This window comes from Fomitopsis serialis (assembly GCF_022376445.1).
Source record: "Fomitopsis serialis strain Sig1Antser10 chromosome Unknown B0H18scaffold_1, whole genome shotgun sequence".
In the NCBI taxonomy this organism is placed as follows: domain Eukaryota; kingdom Fungi; phylum Basidiomycota; class Agaricomycetes; order Polyporales; family Fomitopsidaceae; genus Fomitopsis; species Fomitopsis serialis.
Genome location: NW_025954961.1, coordinates 273,370 through 291,643, shown reverse-complemented (window position 1 = coordinate 291,643; position 18,274 = coordinate 273,370). Strand labels below are relative to the sequence as shown.

The window sequence follows — 18,274 nt, the reverse complement described above, 5'->3', positions numbered from 1 at the left end:
TGGCGTATCGCCAACCAAGGCCGAACCGTATGGATCATGCGCACTCTCCGCATCCCCGGCCTCGCTTGAGGAGGAATCATGCAGCAGCGCCAGTGTGTGGCTCGATATGGGATGGTACAGCGCAGCTGTGATGGTACTTTACTTCCGCGCACGTATGTACTTAACCCACGAGCCCTTCTGTCCCCGTCCTGTCAGCGGGCTGTCAACATGTCACCGTTGGACAGCGCGCTGCCAGCGTTCCGCCGGCTGATCGAACGGACGAATACCCACAAGCTGCCACCCGCACTGTGGCAGCACGAAGTCGTTGGGTTCGAGTACTGAGCCACGATCGCTATTTCGACACTAGGCAGGTAAATTGCAGCTGCGGTCGAGGGGGCCGGTGTGTGTCCGCTTCATACGGTCGCAGTCACCGAAGGCACTGCGCAAGCTGTCACGGTAGGACCTACTGTAATAGGCAAAGCTCACGTCGGATTAGTCGTCCAACCCAAACATGACAGGCCCATCAGAAAACCAGTTGTCGTCTCCCGAGCAGTCTGGATTCTATGGAGTCGCGTACAAGATTCATGAAAATTGCAATATGGCGTCTCAAGATACAGACTCCAACAAGGAGAACTCCCTAGCGATACAAGTGCAATATACATCTCAAACACCGGAGTCAAGTCTTCGCCATCCAATCCGCCTTCCTCTTCTTCATCTTCTCCGGTGAAAGTATTGAAGGAACCGCATAGAGTCGGAGGACCGGCTGTCGGGAGAAGCACAGTCAGTTCATGATGGACTACAAACGGACCGGCAGGATCGCCCAAGATGGCAGCGGCCTCCCCAGGGTCTCAAGTATCGACTTCGGTAGGGTAAAGAATCTCCAATGTCACTAGAAGAGAGCGGACACATTGGATCTGAGCGGCCGCTGCCATCGTAGCGATGCAAAGACAGGTAGCAACACATGAGATTTGAGAAGCGCACACCTTGTTCGGATCCTTGACTAGGACGTACTTGCCGTCCGGCTGTTTCATACACATGTCCGTGACCGTACGGACGATACCCCAGCCGTTAGAAATCGACACATTGAGTTGGCCGGCAAAGTCCATCGGGCGGGTGGAAATTGAGCTCAGGATAACGTGACGAGTGTTGTCGCGAGGGTTACCACGCGAAATGAAACTAAAAGTAGCAACACAAAATGGAGTCAGTGCACCGAAGACAATGCATAAGCAGGATGAGACGCTTCGCCGTAGCGACATATGGAGAACGAGACGATGAGAATAAAAGAACTCACCCGATCTTCATGAGGTCAGCGCCAGCAAGCACGCTCTGCACCGTCCATTTCGCAAGCTTACAACTATTGTTCTTCATTTCGGTCGCGACAACAGCGCCACGCTGCGAATCCAGCTTGGTCCGCCAGTCAGGGGCACCACCAGCACCTGCGGCGCGGGGATCGAACTCGTTCAGGGCTCGGATAGTGACGAGCCCTTGGCCTGCACGAGGGCTACCCTGACCAGGGGAGTACGCGTCGACTTCAGTACGAACGCATATCTTGACATCTTCATCTTCCGTGATACCGAGATCGAAGACACGGTAGCGGTAACCGCAAGAAGCCAAGGGCTCCGTTTCTTCCGGCCCGTAGAAGGGATTGGGCTTGTCAAACTCTACAGCTGGCGGAGGAGCATTCTCAATCACGGACTGGAAGCCGAAGTTTTGGTTAATGTAAGTGGCTTCGAGCGACAGCGATGTAGCGGTGTTGATCGTTGGGGTTTCTGGAACCACGACCTTCTCATTCGGGTTGTTAGGGTTGACGGCAGATGGATCCTGCGGAGGATCGGCGGCGTTCTCGTTGACGGTCACGGTGTCAAAGGGGCCACCATCTCGTTTGTCAAGGAATAGTTTGTTCCCTTCGCGAACGACGACGATGTCCCATGGGTATAACGACCGTGGGCCACCATGAGGCCGCTAAGAATGACATCCGTAGTGTATACTGTTGCGGTATCTTTTGATGCCAACTATCATGGGAGAAGCACATCAGAAGACGGTACCTGCACGAGATTATGAATCCAACATAGACATACCTCACTAATGATCGGGTCGTCAGACGTCGTTGTGTTGTACTTGATACGATCGACCAATTGCAGCGGCCGCTCCGATTTGGTGGTAATGCGGTCATAGGATTTGTCGTACGGGAACAGCTTGCCGTATGAACCCCTGCCGAACAAAAAATCAGTGAATGGTAATGTATACAAGCGTGAAGGCTGACAGTTCCTCAGGATCATCGACTACAAGTTTCAACTTGGACAGACGGTGGAACTCGATCTCCTCGAGCATTTGCCATTCTGGAGAGATCGCAACGGAAGCTTCACGCGTACGGTTTGACTAGTGAACACCGCGTCAGTATGAGCACCGACTGCACCGAGTACTGGACTTACCTGCCCCCAGTCCTTCCATCCTCTCCTTCCTCGCTGGGCGTTGCCGCCACGCCCACCAGTGAATCCGCCACGCCCACCGCGCTGGAATCCCCCTCTGTTCATACCACCACCTCGTCCGCCACCCCGACCTCTGCCAAGAGGTCCACCGCGACGAGTAGGCCCTGCTCTACTGTCAACCAGAGAGAAGCTGGACTCATCTTCCGCGTGGAAGTAAGCAAATGCGCTAGCAGCACCGCTACCGAATGCAGGCTGGCCATCCCGTCTGCCCCTGCCTCCACCTCCGCCGCCACGAGCACCCTGAGACGCCGGGCCTGCATTCGGTCGGTTGTCTCCCGCAATGTCGTTCCAATCCGCGAAACGGCCGAGTTTGTCAGATTTCGAGTACGGCGCGTAGGGGATGTCCCTGAACTTGAATTGCGCCGGCAAGTTGGATGTGGACGGTCCCCAGCCCCGTCTGGGTTGTCGTTGATTTGCGGTAGTGAGAAGGAAGCCATGGTCACTGCCTGTGCGCTGAGTGTGTGCAGAGGCGACTATATCGTCTGTGCTGTGAAATCCAAAATTTCGGATTGCTTTGCACTCCATCTGATCGGTTGGTCACGTGGCTCGGACGCGCAACACGCCCGCGAACCCGCGCCACCGCATTATACGCGACCTCGTACAGTGCAGCCATGAAGTGTGTACCGCGTGTCTCTGCATTGAACTCGTGTTGATCCTTAGTTGAACAGTGTAGTGCGCGAAATCAATAAAATCAATGAGCTCGAGCTCGAAACGGGGGCGACAGGATCTTGGCACGACGACTACAAAGGTGAGCAGCGTTCATACGTCTCACAACGCGACTCGGCGGTACTCATCACACTTCAGACTCTGCATATATCTTCATTGGAGGCTGCACTCTGACTCACGGAAGGCGATGTCATTGCCATATTCTCCCAGTGCGTTACCAGTGATTCTCCTTATTTCCAATACCTGAGGGTCGCCCAGGTATGGAGAGGTCATGGACGTGAACCTCCCGCGTGACAAGAACACTGGAAAGACGAGAGGATTTGGTTCCTCATGTACGAAGACCAGCGCTCGACGGTTCTCGCCGTGGATAACCTGAACGGTGCGAAGGTTCTGGACAGGACCCTGCGCGTGGACCACGTAAAGAATTACAAACAGCCGAAGGATAAGGGAGAAGACGGCGAACTGCATGAGCGCGAAGAGCAGAGTCTCAATGCGAAGCCAGAGCTGATCGTAGGCGAGTACTGATGCCGCCTTCCCCGGTTCATTGAAGCCCCTGACATTATCTCTAGACGTGGATGATGTGTCCGAGTCATCTGAAGATGACGGACCTCCAATCGACCCCGAGGACCCTATGTACGAATATCTGGTTGCCAGACGCAAGGAGGAAAAGGCCCTTAAAAAGTCGAAGAAAGGCAAGTCCAAATCCAAATCGAAGGCCAAGCACAAAGATGAGACTCCGGAGGAACGGCGAGCTCGGAAGGAACGTAAGAGGCTGCGCAAGGCCATGGGAAAATCAGAGGGCGTGAGGGCCGTCGAGGAGCTACTTGCTTCGTTCCAGGACACGCATGCAGAACGGGGGAACAGTTTCAACAGTCGTTCTCCTCCCAGGCGAAGGGACATGTCACGGAGTAGGACACCGCCTCGGGAGCGCGATGAAGACGGCCACAGACGTCGATATTCTCCCGCTAGAAGGCGAAGCCCATCTAGAGACCGGTCACCGGCTCGGGATGAACGCGACTCTCGCAGAAGATATTCACCACCACGTTCACCACCGCGCAGGGATAGAGATGCGGACAACGGACGTGGAGGAAGTCGATATGATGAGATGAACCAGACGCCGCCACACAGACGGCGAGATTACGATTAATTTAGTGCGTTGTCACCCGTTTCACTCTGCATCTTTGCCGCAAAGTTTATGAATGGGAAATATGTAACGCTCTAGCCCCAACGTAATGTTGCTTCTATCTCCCAAGAGCCGTACGTATGACCTTTGACGTGCACCTTTGACATGGAATCAACAGTTCATCTCATATCGCACTCAGATGTGTATGTAAGGGCGGACCACGAGCGCGACATTGACATTGGCTCCTCCTGTGGCCACGAAGAGACCAGAGTGGATCTGATTGCAAAATGCTTGATTTGCCAAATCTCAATTGCTAATTGTAGCCCTTTAAGCTTCAAGCTTCAGCTTCATCGACCAGGCGAAATGCAAGGGGTGAGAGACGCACATGGTCCGTCCTGTGGGGCAACTGTCGTAGTAGAAAGTTCAGTACAGTCCATCAGGCACACTGGCTTCGACACACGTCTAGGCCGGCGAGGTGTCGAACAAGTCTGCATCGCTGCAGAACAATATTCGAATGCGCAAGGCTAGGTAAGGCTCGAGGGAAACAATTGGTCTCTGGTTCTGCATGGGGGTTATTCATTCGTCCGCTGACGAAGGGTGAGATATTATTCGAATCGTATACGCTTCTTTCAAGCTTCTTTTCTGACAAAACTCGAAGTCTATATTACGGGGGCTATATTACTAGGTTCACACTTCGGAACTCACGAGGACCAAAATGGACGCCTTCGCGCTGATTCGCCGTGCGCTGATGGGATAATGGCTCAATGGCTATCACTGCGCTCGTCTCACTGTTCGGTTCGTCTCGCCGCTACGGACTGTATCATATTGGCGAAGCCGTCAACGAAATGTAATTCGCCTGCAGGCCGACCACAATCCTCCGACCAGGAAGGCCCTGCTCCTGCAAGTGAATTTAATGGCAGTGAAGCGGGTCGGAAAACTCTTGGCGCCATGGTGAACCATCACGGGAGTTGGGACATCACCCATTGCAGGATCTTGTGCCACCACAGTCTGCCTCGAGGCTCGCAAACATCATTACGACACAGCCTTAAGACATGGCCGCCGACCGGTGAGACCACACATGAACGCCGACGGAAGTCCGGGGACTGCCCTTAGCTGCACATACACTCGCCTCGTAAGCTGTGCGTGTATCGGATACAGTCCATCTGTCAAGATGTAGTTCGCGCTCCAGATCGCGTGAATGGCGAATCTAAAGCCATACTAGCAAACAGCGCAGTACCCACCATGTCAGTGCATCGCCTCTTCATTACACGGCCCACGGAGCATGTGGCGAAACGCCGCCGGGAGCGCACGAGCTTCGAGTGAGATGGATGCCTGCCAATCACTCCGCGTTCGACATGGTTGGTGGTCTCAGTACCAACCAAGATAGACACAGTACCGGGCTCCTGCTGACTTGCCTGTGTGGCCTGAAGTTCGCTTCCCATACAGCATCGGCGTTAGTGCCCGGCCCCACTTCACCACAGTGACACTCACGTCGACAACGGGAATCCGTAAGACCGAATCGCTATACGTGGAACGTAGTGGGCAAGGAGCCTGTACCATACATCCGGAGTACTCTGCCATTACTGGGCAAGTGCGCCTGGCGGAGAAGGGATGTCAACCTGACAGCGTTCAGAATTGCGGCGCCATCCGCGATGGTCGTATCTACATCCACGATCAGCTTCGTGTAGTGCATACCTGTGCACAGCAGCATCTGTCAGATACAGTGGTTCGCTGACCGGGGTATGTCCATACTGCATCGTCACCCAGAACTTGAATGTATTGCAGGCGGAGACCTGGGCTAAAGTCAATGTTGGGAAGCTAAGAATAGGGATGCCGTAAACCCGTCTCGGTGGGAGACTTTCGTACCTGAGACCCTGAACCTGTCTCGTCGCTGAGAAACTTGCGTCGCGACGTCATCACAGGCTGCAGTGGACAGAGTGTGTGCCTCTAGACACAGCTGGACGTGCCTGGTAAACACGAATGAGTATGGCTCTGACTATGAACACCTGGGTGCCAGTGAGCGACACTCATTTCAAGGCCAGCCAATCAGATAGCGTCCCTACATTCACAATGTTTCCCGGCTTCGCGCAGAGAAAGATGACCATTGGAGGCAGCTGGGGACCCAAGTATCGCCCAGTCTCACCTCGACTCACAACAGGTAAATTCGAATCGCTGAAGCGTCCAGACTTGGACAGCGCACCGTCTCGAGCATAGCATCGACAGATAAGCTCGTTAGAGATCACTCCTCTCGCGGCGTAAGTCATGGTGGACGCGTACGTTCTCCACGACACATGCATTGGCCGCAACTGCCTTCAATCGAATGTGAGAGCCACGGGCGTTGTGATAGAAAGATTGGGTACGGCAAAATATGAGCTCGGGGACCAGACCGGGCGTTCCTGTCTCGGACTCAGGCCTCGCTATACCTGTGAAGATGGACTTGGCAGGGTGACAAAGACACTGAGGCCACACGAACTAGAACTACACAGACCGGATGATAACACCTCATGAGTAGAACTGCCAGTGATGTGCATTACATAGACGAACCACTGAGAGCCGCTCCGACTCGTCAAGGGTGATAGGAGACCGGCCTCATGTCGTCCGAGCCGCGCAACGCATTGCTCATGCGATAGGACTCAGGGTGCACCGGTAAACAGTAATATGGAACGCCGCTGGCCATTGGTCGTATAGACCTTGACCTCGACCAGCTGAGCATAAAGTACTGGAAGAACGCTGCTTACCGCATAAGAGCTAGGCCAGTTCCCTCTCCGAGAAGACCAAAACCAAGACGCTAAGGCGTGAAGGCAAGCGTCTTGCGAGCATGCCGCCTCGTGTCCTATTCGGCTCCCCTATACAGCGCGCCAAGTGCAGGGCGTTCTATGCCCGCGGCCCAGGGGTACGGGCGAGTGCTCACGCGGATCAGTAGTCAGATGCAAAATAAATCCTCGGAAAGAGAGGCATTGGTATGGGCCAACGACGAGGATGAGAATGCAGCGGGGATGGCCAGACCGGGCAAAGGAGGCGGGCGTTCAGTATACGAAGCCTGATGGGCGGCGCTGACGTAAGGTGCTAAACTGCAGCCGGGCCGGGAATGTGGCGGGCGAGGGCGACAGAGAGCGGAGGTTGTACGCCTCAACCTACTCGTTGCTGTCGTCGACCCCTCTGCGGCGCTCTGTCGCCTCCCTCCTCTCTTTTGCCTTCTCCTCCGGTTGTTATTCGGTCTGGTGCATCTCGTCCTGGTTGGCAACACACCACTATGTTCTCCGGACATATCAGTCTACTCTGCCTCGCCACAACTGTACTAGCTACGCCTGCCAGGCTTGCAAGCGGGCTACATCACAGACGACACGTCTCCCACGAAAGCAGCCCCTTTGCTAGGTATGTAATTTCTTCGAGTCTCTGCTAGGACATTGGAGAACATGTTGGCGCAGATTATTCGCAGATGTGCTCCCTCGCGATGACTGCGAACCTGCCGATCCACAGAATACCGTCACCGACAGACTAAACACTCTTCTCAACTCTTCCGGGCCAGGATACACGCTTCCATTGTGTGCTGGCGAGTCGTATTATATTACAGCGCCTCTGCAGTTCGCTGCCCACGACCAGGAGATCAGTACAGTGGGCTATCCGGAGGGCGACGACCGAGCGACCTCGTCGTCTCCGGGGCGATCACCAATGGAACGGGGCAGACGACGGCTGTCATGGGCAGTGTGCAGACTGTGATAACATAAACTACGTCATATACAGGTGCGGGTCGCTGTGCTCACGTCGCTCCTCCGCAGTGACCGACGTTCCGCGGCAGATCAACGGCACTCGCGGGACTAACGGGCCCACCAATGGCGGCGCTAACATTGAGATGGGCGGCGACAACTCCGGGCAGCTCATTGAATTTGTACATTCTTCGACCCTCGGGGCTGGTCGTGCCTGCACATTGCTGAGGGGACCTTCAAATGCAACAATCAGACTATACAGAACAACGACATGGGCCTTGCGGACTGACGCATTTCAGCAATGGGCAGATGGTATCAGTATCAGCTGTATGAATACTGTTGTACGCAACAACATGGTCAAGAATCCGACTGTGAGTAGCCTGCATTTGGGAAGTCGCAGTGTCTCTAATTAGTGTAGGACGGTGGCATCGTGATATTCGGAGCACCTGGCACACTGGTCGAGAACAATACTATTGGGTCGTCAATGTAAGTCGTACGTTTCTCTCTCTGGAGCTTGCGCTCAGTCTTCACCAGAACACGCTCCTGGTGGCATCAACATGGTGGACTATGACCCTTGGGCTGGAAACTACACAGGAACAGTTGTGCGGAACAACCTCATTATGGGTGGCTTCGCCACTAGCGAAGAGGAGCCTGGGGAGACACATGGTGTGAACTCAGAAGACGTCATCATAAAGTCAGTCCTCATACCTCACAGATGATTTACATGTTGCCGACTGTTCGATTTATAGGATTGGTATCGCGATCGGCCCGCGTACATGGTTCGGCAACCAGTATACCAGAACGTCAGCTTCTCCGGCACCGTTCTGAACAACCAGCTTACCGGAGCCTTCGGCTACGCAATGGCCATATCCTCCGCCCGTAATTTCACTGTCCAAGGCAACTTGCTCACCGGCAACACTTCATTCATCGGCGGGCGCGGGCCCAACTGTACCGAGGGCGACACTGTCCCGAACCCCACGGCGTTCGTCATCGACCCGAGCCTCGTCACGCTCTCGAACGAGCAGTCCGGCTTCGTACAGTGAGCGACGGCGACGGCCTCACGTGTATCCAGCCCCAGCGGAAGGAGACTATTGGCCATTTGGTGGCAACCCGTCGAACCCGGGCGCGGCGTCATCCAATTCGTCTTCGTCGCCGACCTCTTCAACTTCGTCCTCGTCGGGCGGCCTGTCTGGAGGCGGGAAGGCGGGTATTGCTATTGGCGTCATCCTTGCTGTTGCTGCCATCGCCGTGGCGACGTACGTCATCCGTCGTTGGGCTCTTGCGCGTGCGAGAGCTGGCGGCGCCGATCCCTGGCGCAGGTCAGGCTACCTCGGGAAGGGGAAGGAGGCTTATGAACGTCCTGTCCGCGTCCCGCATCTGACACTATTTTGAACAGCACTTTTTTTTCTGTCATGTAGTCGTCTTCTTAGATCTATTTCAACTGACGAGCGCAACATAACCCACCACATCTACTTCCCCCATCGTACCGCCCATGTTCACCGTCGACGCCTTATCTACCTCCGCGCGATATACCACTATCCCTTTACCTCACTTTCCTTGGTTGTGCTCGGACTGTGCTATTAGACTCTAGAGTGTATGCGTAGCTGCATCGATAGAATAGTACGACAATGCCAATCTCGCTTCATGCTGGGCCGTCTGCGTCGCCCGCCTCAGTGCCGCATTGTGTCAATGCTCGTCACACCCACGCAGGTAAAGTCTCGACATACGCCTACTCATAGATTTGTGTTGTACAATACATAGCAGCTATTGGTTTGTTGCGAAGGATACAGGAGGTATGTCATCAAGCGAAGCTACGCCAGCAACAAGAAAGAGACCAGAATGCGCCCGAAGAACCAACCACGCCTGAAGGGTAGCTTCCGGAGCAGTCGACCGCACAAGGCCAGCGCGGTAACCTGTCAAAAGTCGAAACCGAAGATGAATAAACCAAGGAAAAGCGAAGGGTACTGTACGCGAAATAAGACGTAAACCTGGCTCCTGAGACCGTCGACGGTGGTCTTCGATGTACTTGGTAATACACGCCAGAAAGGAAGGAAAGTAAGTCCGGGTCGCACTGGCTACTATGACGGGGTTATGCCCGTAGCCACAGCGACGTTTTCGCCGAACGGTAGTTGCGGTGACTTGATCTGAGACGGGTCCTTGACGTTTGATGTGTATATGCCGTTGCTCGTAGGTGTTGGCTCGGCTGGAGCTGACGGGGCTGCTGAGATGACAGAGGCGGTACCATTCTGGCCGATCTTGAGGGGCTGAGGGGTTGGGACGACCGGCTCGGACACGGAGTTTGATGCACTGTGGGTTGCAAGTGGCATCCACAAGTCAGCGTGACCGTTGGCCTCGGGATGCTGTACCAACCGTCGCTTCTTATTGGGTGCATCCGGTGAGGTACCGTTCGACTTATCCGTGTCCTTGACGAAGCGAGGCCGGATTTCTTGAGTAGCCATTCATATACATGTTCGGTGTACACACCTTGCCGCTTTTGGGTCGTTTGAGTGTGGCCCGAGGTTGCCGCTCCCCTTCGTCGAAGACATAATCTGGCAGCGCAGTGCTACATATTAAAGGTTAGAAGACAAATGCACTTAGCTTTTGAACGTAGAAGGATTTATCATACGCTTTAATATGACGGACGGTGATCCCCATCTCCGGTTCGTTGTACTTCTCCCACATCTTGACCAGCTTGGTGAATTCGGTGGTAGGGTAGGAGATGTCCAGTTTTCGAGGTCCCTTGGAGCCAGCTTAGACGCCATCGTATTAGTTAACATCCTAGGCAACAGAGAAGAACACGTCTGTGAGGGGACGCACGTTGTTTGGGTTCGATAGCGAGTCCGATGTAGAAAGTCGTAGTGTACACGACAGTAGCATTCTCCTTGCCCTCGATGTCTTCCTTTTTCCTCTTTGTAACGGCTTCAAGAATCTCGCCTTGAGCCACCGCGCGAACTTCCTCTGCTGTTAAACAGTAGTAGACCTGGTCAAATCCTTTGATGAAAGGATGTGCCAAAGTCAAGGATTCGACGTATTCTAGTTTCATCACCAATTGCCGAATCCTTGACTCGACCGTTCCCGACCTACACATGCGTGTGGTGAGTGAACCTCGAGCCTTGTGTGATGAGTACGCGCACCATTTGATCTGCAGGTCCGGGCTACGTGTTGAGGCGACAATTTGGAGGTAATACCGGTACTTGTGAAAAAAATCATGCTTTGCGAACAGTTCCGACCAATCCGCCTTTCCGATGATCACTCGATCGACAATTTCGGAGCCTACGAATATGTGAGTTTCTTCTGAAGAATATACCAGCGTACCGCACCTTTCTTGAACTCCTCAGTCATGATCATCTGTGTTGAAGCTGTGACGTTGTGGGTTGCACACATTGAGGGATAGGCGGGGGTGATGATGGGCATGCGATGCGCTCTATCGGCAGGATATACCTATACGACGTCAGACGCTGCAAACTTACCGCCGTAGAGTCGTAGCCAACCTTCGGATTCCAAACTCGGACCGGTAACGGTCCCTCTTCGATTTGCTTGAGTAATACAGGTTGCGGCCACGCCCTACGTCACGTCGTCGACATCCTACCCCCATACCTGAGATAACTACTGACCATTGGTACATGATGATGAAGAATCGACTGACAATCGCCCCCGCAATTGCATTAGGATACAACTGACATATTCGGGCGACTAACATCGCCCATGCGACACCTCCCAGAAAACCATTCACGTTCGAGTAAATGGCTCTCCCTGATTACGTCGTCAATATTTATCGGCTAGTCAGTGTTGATGTGCTCACGTTGGGCCCATAATTTGATACATCGGAGAGAATCACGGAACACGGTCACGTTGGGTACGAGTCGCAGAATCTCGTCCGTGACTCGCGAGCCTGAAGCACTAGTCAACGTATGCGCGAACATGTGCACGTTGTGACGAACCGTTAAGACTACGGACGCAACGCTCGTCTAGATTACGCAGCTGGTCGTCGTCTTGAAGTGTCAGATCGTCTGGTATTGATGGCGAGGCTAGCCGGGCCATAAGCAAGTCCATTGGTATGCCGTTAATCTTGGTTTTGATGATGGGGACGTATGCTTCAGGTACTCCCTACCACCCTATTGGTGAGTGGCACAGGTTCGCAGGTAAGTGAACGTACTGAAGCCTCTGTGACACCAGGTGTTCCCTCAGCATATCCTCGAAGACATCAAAAAAGTCTTCTCTTGAGACGTGTTTAGGAACAACACAAAGTGTGTCGATATCAGAACCCGGTCCGTGGACGCCTAACCGATATGAGCCGAAGGTGAAGATCTTGCCACCCGACGCGGTGGCCGCAGCCTCGGACATTCCATGAGCAAGACCGACTTTTGCCACGAACTTCTTGACTAGCCCTGACAGGCGAGCGAGTACGATTTCTCTGTTGACAATTGAAGCGGCGGCATTGGTCAGTATATTCCGATGGACGTTGGGTGGTTGTGGGCAAATCGCAAGAACGGGATGAAGCTCGGAGCATGCGCAACAGCCCGTGCAGCAGTTGCCGACCTGCTACTGCAGTACGAAGCCTAGATAACAGCTATGCACGGAGGGGATGTACTCTGTGGCTCCGATGCGGCGGAACGAATTGACAACTAGCATCCAAAAACACGAACCTGGATCTAGCCTCTTCTTCGCTCTCGAAGGTGCCTTGCCTCCTGAGCTCCTCCATAAGGGTGATAGTCACCTCCTTCTCCCTCTCGTTCGATTCGTTCGTTGAGATGGGCTGGGTTACGCCCAAGTATCTGTACAGCCGTGTTTCAGTTCCGCGGACTTCATGCAGCCCAGCGCGCAGACTTGCCCGTCTGTTGTCGACATTGCGCAGCTCCCAGGAGGCGTGTGTCGAATGAAAGCAAGTGGTGGTAGAAGGCAGGAGTATGCTGGCCTCTCGCCGGTCTTGTCTGACAAACTGGGAAAGGAACGGCGTCGACGGCAACTCCCGAAGGAGCTTGTACCATCCATGGGCGCCTAAGCTATCCTGCCTTCTCATGCTGGCGATCATGCCAGGAAGCTCGCGACTCTCCCGCCTTGCAGCAGACGTGCTCGCTTTTCCACTGCGCGTGTGAGGGACGATTCTAGATGGCCAGGCTGGGACGTCGTAGTGGGCATCGAGGTCCACGCGCAGATCAAGTCGAGAGTGAAGCTGTTCTCTGGTCAGCATAGCCAGCATTGTCCTCGGAACCCTCAGGACTGACTCCAACGGTGTTGAAGATGCGTGGACACCAGACTATAACTTACCGGCCAACACATCCGTGTCTCCCTTTGATGCCGCGTTTCCGGGAACATTACCTGTATCCACGCGTCTCCCGGTGTAATGGAATGCATTCGTTGACTATTTTGCCGTAGCGTTTGAACCCGAAATGCGTTGAGCTCGGTGTGAGGACCGCGCTCGCACTGAATGCCGATGTGCAGCGTCGTTCTGCGTTCGACCGCAAACACTACTTCTATGCTGACCTACCGTCGGGGTACCAAATCACCCAGCACTACGGTGAGCAGCCTCACGTCCTTCATTGATCTGAATCTGAGGTTTCGCTTTGTGGAAGCACCATTTGCTACGGATGGCCGCCTTGAGCTCGAGAGAGACCAGACGTATGTCCGTATCAAGCAGATTCAGCTCGAGCAGGTATGCTATATGTTGTGTCCACCGCATGAACAAGCATAAACTAGCAGCCCAGGACACCGGGAAATCTACGTATGACCCAAGACGGAAAGAATCTGCTATTGATCTGAGCCGTGCCGGAGCTGGTCTTATGGAGATAGTGTCTGAACCCGACATACGGTCAGTCCGTCGTGTCTGAATCTTCGTAACGCTCAACCTCTGCAGGTCACCGGAGGAAGCTGGACGGTACGTACGTGCCCTCCAGGCATTGCTGCGCGCCGTCGGTTCTAGCGACGGGAATATGGAGCAGGTGCGTTCTTATTAGCATCTAGAATGTTCACTTCATGACGCGTCCCAGGGGTCCTTACGTTGCGACGTCAACGTCTCTGTCAACAAGCGAGGCGAGCCTGCCGGCACGCGTTGCGAGGTCAAGAACCTCAACAGTGTGAAGTTCATTATGGTCGCCATCAGTATGCTTCTCACAAAATCCTCATATGACAACAGTCTGCTCATTCATGGATGAATAGCTTCGGAAGTCCGTCGCCAGATCGACCTATTGGAGAGCGGGGGCTCTGTCTCACAGGAGACGCGTGGATTCAACGAAGACGCGGCCGAAACGTATTCATTACGAAGCAAGGAAGATGCTCCTGACTACAGGTATATGCCAGACCCGAATCTGCCGCCTTTGCTCCTCGACGAGGTACGATTACCCTTTCCCATGCAGAACTTCCCGGCTACTGATCGAAATGAGTAATAGGCATACATCTCGCGCATCCGGACAGATATGCCAGAGCTTCCTGACGCAACAATAGCTCGTCTAGTGGAAATGGGGTTATTGAGGAGGGACGCTGATGTCCTCATGGACGTCACTCCGGCAGGGAGGTCGGTTTGACGGAGAACTGGCCCGGGTCCCATCGCATATTTCGACCAGGTCTCGCGCGGTCGTGATTCCAAGGTCGTCGTCAATGGTGAGTCATGCAGTTGCATTGGGCACACGGTGTCTAGATGATCTTCGTGCCAGGATAACGCATGAGCTGCTGGGACAATTGGCCTTCCGCAACGAACCCTTCTTCAAAAATCCCATTAGTGCCGAACAAATGGGCGGACTGGTCGACTTGGTGCAGAGCGGGAAGCTCACTGGTTGGTGCTACTTCGCCGAAGAGACTTGCAGCGAAGTCTTACTGATTCATCTTCTCAGGGACGGCAGGAAAGACGCTCCTTCGATACATGCTGGACAAACCTTCCAGTCAGACACCATCGGAACTAGCGAGCGGCTGTCCCTCCTGGCCGCCGGCGACGATAGTGCGGCCCTACAGCAGTGGTGCGCCGAGGCGATTGCTGCTCTGCCCCAAGAGGCGGATGTCGTGCGTGGCGGGAACGTCAACGTGCTCAACAAGATTCTCGGCCGTGTCATGAAGTCGAGTAAAGGAAGGGCAGATGCAAAAGCCACGAGAGCGATGCTTCTCAGTTACTCAAGGGGAGTAGCCTGATGATCCGTTACACGTACAGTTGTATTGGTACACTTCGCTCGCTAATCTAACAGGGTAATCACCTCGGTCTAGACAAGGACTTTCTTCTCCAGGAACTCGGTCCACTCTTTCTCGCCCCAAGAGCTCGAGACCTCGTTCGCGACGATACCGTCCCAGAGTACCGTCGGCGAGACGTGGATTCCGTTCTGTCTGGAGAACTTGACTGTGGATGGCAGGCATGAATCTCACCGACAGCGCTCGGACTTCTGTGGTGCGACTCACTCGTGTACTTCAAGTCGTCGGTCACGTCTACACCACCGTTCGGCGTCGACTTCAACGCCAAGAGATCCTTGAATGGGATGTCTTGTCTGCACCAACGGTCTGGCTGACAAGCTCAGCGAGCTTCGCTCGGATTTGTACGGGGGTCAAGTTGGAGGTGGGGATGTCGAAGTATTCTCCCTGCTGCTTGAATAGCTGTCTCGCGAATTGGTTAGTCTCGGTTGAGCGTGTTCAGAACCAAGGCTCTGTGTCTCACAGCCAGAGAGAACGTCCAGAAACTCTGTGGAGCTACACGAGCGACCTGGGGCATCGTCTCAGTATGACTTCTAGAGTGTTTCGTGAGTGTACTGACCGCGAGACCGGCCTCGTGCACGAAGGTAGAACTGGAATGCCACGGCTGCACCTGCGGCCTGAAGATGACCTTGACCTTGCCGTCGTACTTGCCTCCAGAGTCCAAGAGGGGTTTCAGGACGCTGTCAATGGCGAGAGATAGCTTGGCCGAAAAGGGGCACACGTAGTCCACTGGCCACCCAGCATGAGTTCGCGCACTTCCGGAAGTGTTCTGCTGTGCTTACAGAAGATGTCCAGGGTATGAGGAGCATTGGGACTGCCTGCGATGATGAGGGGGCGAAGAGACGGTTGCAGGGCCATGGTGAGGAGATGACGGGCTGAGACGGGTACAGAGGAACCATGGCCGAAGGGATGCTATATAAGCTGCAAAGCCAAAGCCCATGCAGTGACATATCGTCATTTTGGCGTGGTGTATGATGAAATCTATCGTGTCCTTGAGTTCGAATCGATACGGAGGTGACCGGCCCCGCGCCGCGCGCGCTCTTGGACCTCCGCGGTGAGTAATACGGCGTACTACGCCACAAAGTATGTGACCCTTCATTCACATATGCCTGTTCAGTTCAATTGCGACCAGAATATGATCCAGGTTATATAGCTTGCCGTACGATACTCATTCGCAGTGTTCTTAGGCTTGTCCAGGGCATCCGGAGACGCGTAAGTGGCACCGTGACAGGCGCCGACGCGCAATGATGCGCCTGACGCGTCCCACGTGACCGGTCAGTTACAGATTTGGCCCTTCGTTCCAGTCCGCTGCACAACCTTCAACATGACTTCCGCTAGATTCGCAGTGTTCCTGACGCAAATAGCGCAGGCATTGCGCGAAGAAAAAGGGCCTGAACTCGCGTATCTATTGAAGCCCACAAGTGACCATGGCAAGCAGCTGGTGAAGGAATTCAAGAACCCAACGGTACGCACCCAACGCCGGTGCATGTGGTGCATTACTCACTTGTAGAAGCTCAGAGGCAATCCCTATCGTACTATGAAGGAAGTATGGAGGGCCCGTGGGACGAGATTGCGATACAGTACGTGCTAGTCGTAAATCACTGCGCGAAGCGACGTGCTGCAGAAGCGTTCAAGGAGGAATGTACGCTCGTCAAGTGAGTGTTGTGGCCCAAGCAGTCGTGGCGCTCGCTAATGCGTTGTGGCGCGTAGCTCCTTCCTTCGGTACTTTGCAACAAATAGTGGATGGACATTGCCTGCGTTGTTTTCGATCCTACGGGACTTGCGAGACTTGGCTTTCGATGTGAGTGTTCGTTTTGCTGCTGCTGGCATATCTAAGCAATTGTATGTAGGCAGACCTGGATGCAAGTTCAAGAGGGCAGGAGGGCACCGCTAACATGGAAGAAGCTGCGCGTATAATTAGCAAGGCATTCTCGAGCTGCGTAACAGACAGGCAAGCTTCATACTCCAGACCCCATTTTGCATAATCGTTCATCCAGTCTACCGCAGGATGTCGCCATATGCCGAGTCGCGCAAATGGGGCGTGTACTATGTTGTTGGACTGATCCTGAAATGCTACTTCCGGGTACGCAACACAGTGCGGTTCTCAATGTCTAGGACCCCCTTACCTGAAACTGTGGTCTGCGATGCGCTCAGGTGAAACGCATATCGCTCGCGAAGAACATTCTTCGAGCAATCAATGCAAACCCCGACATCCCATCTTTGTCCGCATATCCACGATCACATCAAGTGCGTACGGCGTTCTTGTACAACTGACCACGGACTCACAATTTGCAGGTAACATATCGATATTATATTGGCATGCTTAGTTTCCTGAATGAAGACTTCGCCAAAGTCAGTCCTGGGCGGTAGGAAACCACATTATTCCACTGATTGACATCCCGTCCTTGGCAGGCCGAACAGGAACTGACACTGGCTTTCTATAACTGCTACACAAAAGCGCGTGCAAATCAGGAGTAAGCGGCACCGGTGCTTGACGTCGTCCACTTGCTGACTTTGCTTCCAGGAGGGTACTGACATACCTGATTCCACTGCGCATCCTACGGGGCCACTTACCATCCCGCGAGCTACTTGACCGGTTTCCGGTGCTCGACGACCTGTTCACACCCTTCATCAGAGCGGTCCGAACCGGTGACATTCGTGCATATGATTCAGCCTTGGACCAGTGCGAACGACGGCTAGTGGACCTAAACTTGTACCTGACGCTCGAAAAGGCCCGAGAGCTCTGCATTCGAGGGCTGTTCCGCAAAGTGTGCGTGCTCTTCGACTTCTCTTGCATATATGCACTGTACTGACGACCGCTGATCCGGACCGGTGTCTTGTCGTGGTGGGCCTGGGATGTATCCAGGTGGATCGCGTCCTCGAAAGGCACGAGAATACCTGTGGCGATGTTTCATTCATCGCTACAGATAGCAGGCATGGACGTCTCACTTGAGGAGGCGGAGTGCTTTGTTGCGAACCAGATATACAAGGGCTTCATGAAGGGATACCTCTCTCACGAAAAGCAGATGGTTGTCTTGTCTGCTGTGAAGGCTTTCCCAAGTCTGGCGGAACGGCCATCGCCTTATGCTCTGTTGTACTAGTAGAGAGCGCTTTGTGTACGGGACTTGTCCGGACCTGTC

At 54.0% G+C, this 18,274-nt stretch overlaps 7 protein-coding genes across 7 annotated transcripts; 4 read left to right on the top strand and 3 right to left on the bottom strand.

The window, feature by feature from the left end:
• Positions 1 to 655: 655 nt before the first annotated feature.
• On the bottom strand, positions 656 to 3,081 carry B0H18DRAFT_1080884 (eukaryotic translation initiation factor 3 subunit D; the record flags this gene model as incomplete). Its single annotated transcript, XM_048031294.1, has 8 exons — positions 656 to 742; positions 963 to 1,155; positions 1,271 to 1,883; positions 1,922 to 1,991; positions 2,058 to 2,190; positions 2,243 to 2,358; positions 2,412 to 2,865; positions 3,059 to 3,081. 8 exons carry the CDS (start codon positions 3,079 to 3,081, stop codon positions 656 to 658), a joined length of 1,689 nt encoding a protein of 562 aa, XP_047900921.1.
• A 383-nt stretch (positions 3,082 to 3,464) lies between these two features.
• On the top strand, positions 3,465 to 4,243 carry B0H18DRAFT_1112290 (uncharacterized protein; the record flags this gene model as incomplete). Its single annotated transcript, XM_048032793.1, has 3 exons — positions 3,465 to 3,644; positions 3,685 to 4,042; positions 4,104 to 4,243. The coding sequence occupies 3 exons, from the start codon at positions 3,465 to 3,467 to the stop codon at positions 4,241 to 4,243; spliced, it is 678 nt and encodes a 225-aa protein (XP_047900920.1).
• A 3,122-nt stretch (positions 4,244 to 7,365) lies between these two features.
• On the top strand, positions 7,366 to 9,703 carry B0H18DRAFT_965550 (uncharacterized protein; the record flags this gene model as incomplete). The annotated part of the gene is made up of 10 exons (XM_048043271.1): positions 7,366 to 7,632; positions 7,686 to 7,872; positions 7,964 to 7,990; positions 8,057 to 8,335; positions 8,383 to 8,421; positions 8,489 to 8,658; positions 8,714 to 8,736; positions 8,757 to 8,968; positions 9,009 to 9,321; positions 9,675 to 9,703. The coding sequence occupies exons 1-10, from the start codon at positions 7,511 to 7,513 to the stop codon at positions 9,701 to 9,703; spliced, it is 1,401 nt and encodes a 466-aa protein (XP_047900919.1). The 5' UTR covers positions 7,366 to 7,510.
• B0H18DRAFT_965535 (Poly(A) polymerase central domain-containing protein) lies at positions 9,681 to 12,913 on the bottom strand. Its single transcript, XM_048043270.1, has 12 exons — positions 12,796 to 12,913; positions 12,611 to 12,739; positions 12,138 to 12,378; positions 11,906 to 12,071; positions 11,579 to 11,717; positions 11,456 to 11,528; positions 11,285 to 11,405; positions 11,099 to 11,237; positions 10,782 to 11,044; positions 10,591 to 10,714; positions 10,449 to 10,527; positions 9,681 to 10,387 (listed from the first exon to the last, which is right to left on the bottom strand). The coding sequence occupies exons 1-12, from the start codon at positions 12,810 to 12,812 to the stop codon at positions 10,043 to 10,045; spliced, it is 1,836 nt and encodes a 611-aa protein (XP_047900918.1). The 5' UTR covers positions 12,813 to 12,913; the 3' UTR covers positions 9,681 to 10,042.
• Positions 12,772 to 15,083, top strand: B0H18DRAFT_1112287 (GatB/GatE catalytic domain-containing protein; the record flags this gene model as incomplete). The annotated part of the gene is made up of 12 exons (XM_048032792.1): positions 12,772 to 12,945; positions 13,006 to 13,147; positions 13,206 to 13,285; positions 13,341 to 13,482; positions 13,538 to 13,617; positions 13,670 to 13,773; positions 13,819 to 13,903; positions 13,952 to 14,063; positions 14,121 to 14,293; positions 14,351 to 14,475; positions 14,615 to 14,737; positions 14,792 to 15,083. 12 exons carry the CDS (start codon positions 12,772 to 12,774, stop codon positions 15,081 to 15,083), a joined length of 1,632 nt encoding a protein of 543 aa, XP_047900917.1.
• B0H18DRAFT_1132709 (thioredoxin-like protein) lies at positions 14,792 to 15,992 on the bottom strand (the record flags this gene model as incomplete). Its single annotated transcript, XM_048035566.1, has 6 exons — positions 14,792 to 15,285; positions 15,345 to 15,411; positions 15,441 to 15,536; positions 15,598 to 15,642; positions 15,694 to 15,863; positions 15,917 to 15,992. 6 exons carry the CDS (start codon positions 15,990 to 15,992, stop codon positions 15,152 to 15,154), a joined length of 588 nt encoding a protein of 195 aa, XP_047900916.1. The 3' UTR covers positions 14,792 to 15,151.
• Positions 15,993 to 16,458: 466 nt separating this feature from the next.
• B0H18DRAFT_866191 (uncharacterized protein) lies at positions 16,459 to 18,235 on the top strand (the record flags this gene model as incomplete). The annotated part of the gene is made up of 10 exons (XM_048039769.1): positions 16,459 to 16,599; positions 16,653 to 16,789; positions 16,845 to 16,941; positions 17,018 to 17,074; positions 17,104 to 17,217; positions 17,289 to 17,381; positions 17,430 to 17,486; positions 17,547 to 17,608; positions 17,659 to 17,904; positions 18,001 to 18,235. 10 exons carry the CDS (start codon positions 16,459 to 16,461, stop codon positions 18,233 to 18,235), a joined length of 1,239 nt encoding a protein of 412 aa, XP_047900915.1.
• Positions 18,236 to 18,274: the final 39 nt, after the last annotated feature.

What these genes read in the sequence shown, in the direction of transcription:
- B0H18DRAFT_965535 (XM_048043270.1), bottom strand. An exon ending in GAAGAAGAGGCTAGATCCAG is followed by an intron (nt 12,379 to 12,610) that starts GTTCGTGTTTTT and finishes AATTGTCAACAG; the next exon opens with AGAAATCGTACTCGCTCGCC. An exon ending in CCGGACCTGCAGATCAAATG is followed by an intron (nt 11,045 to 11,098) that starts GTGCGCGTACTC and finishes ACGCATGTGTAG; the next exon opens with GTCGGGAACGGTCGAGTCAA.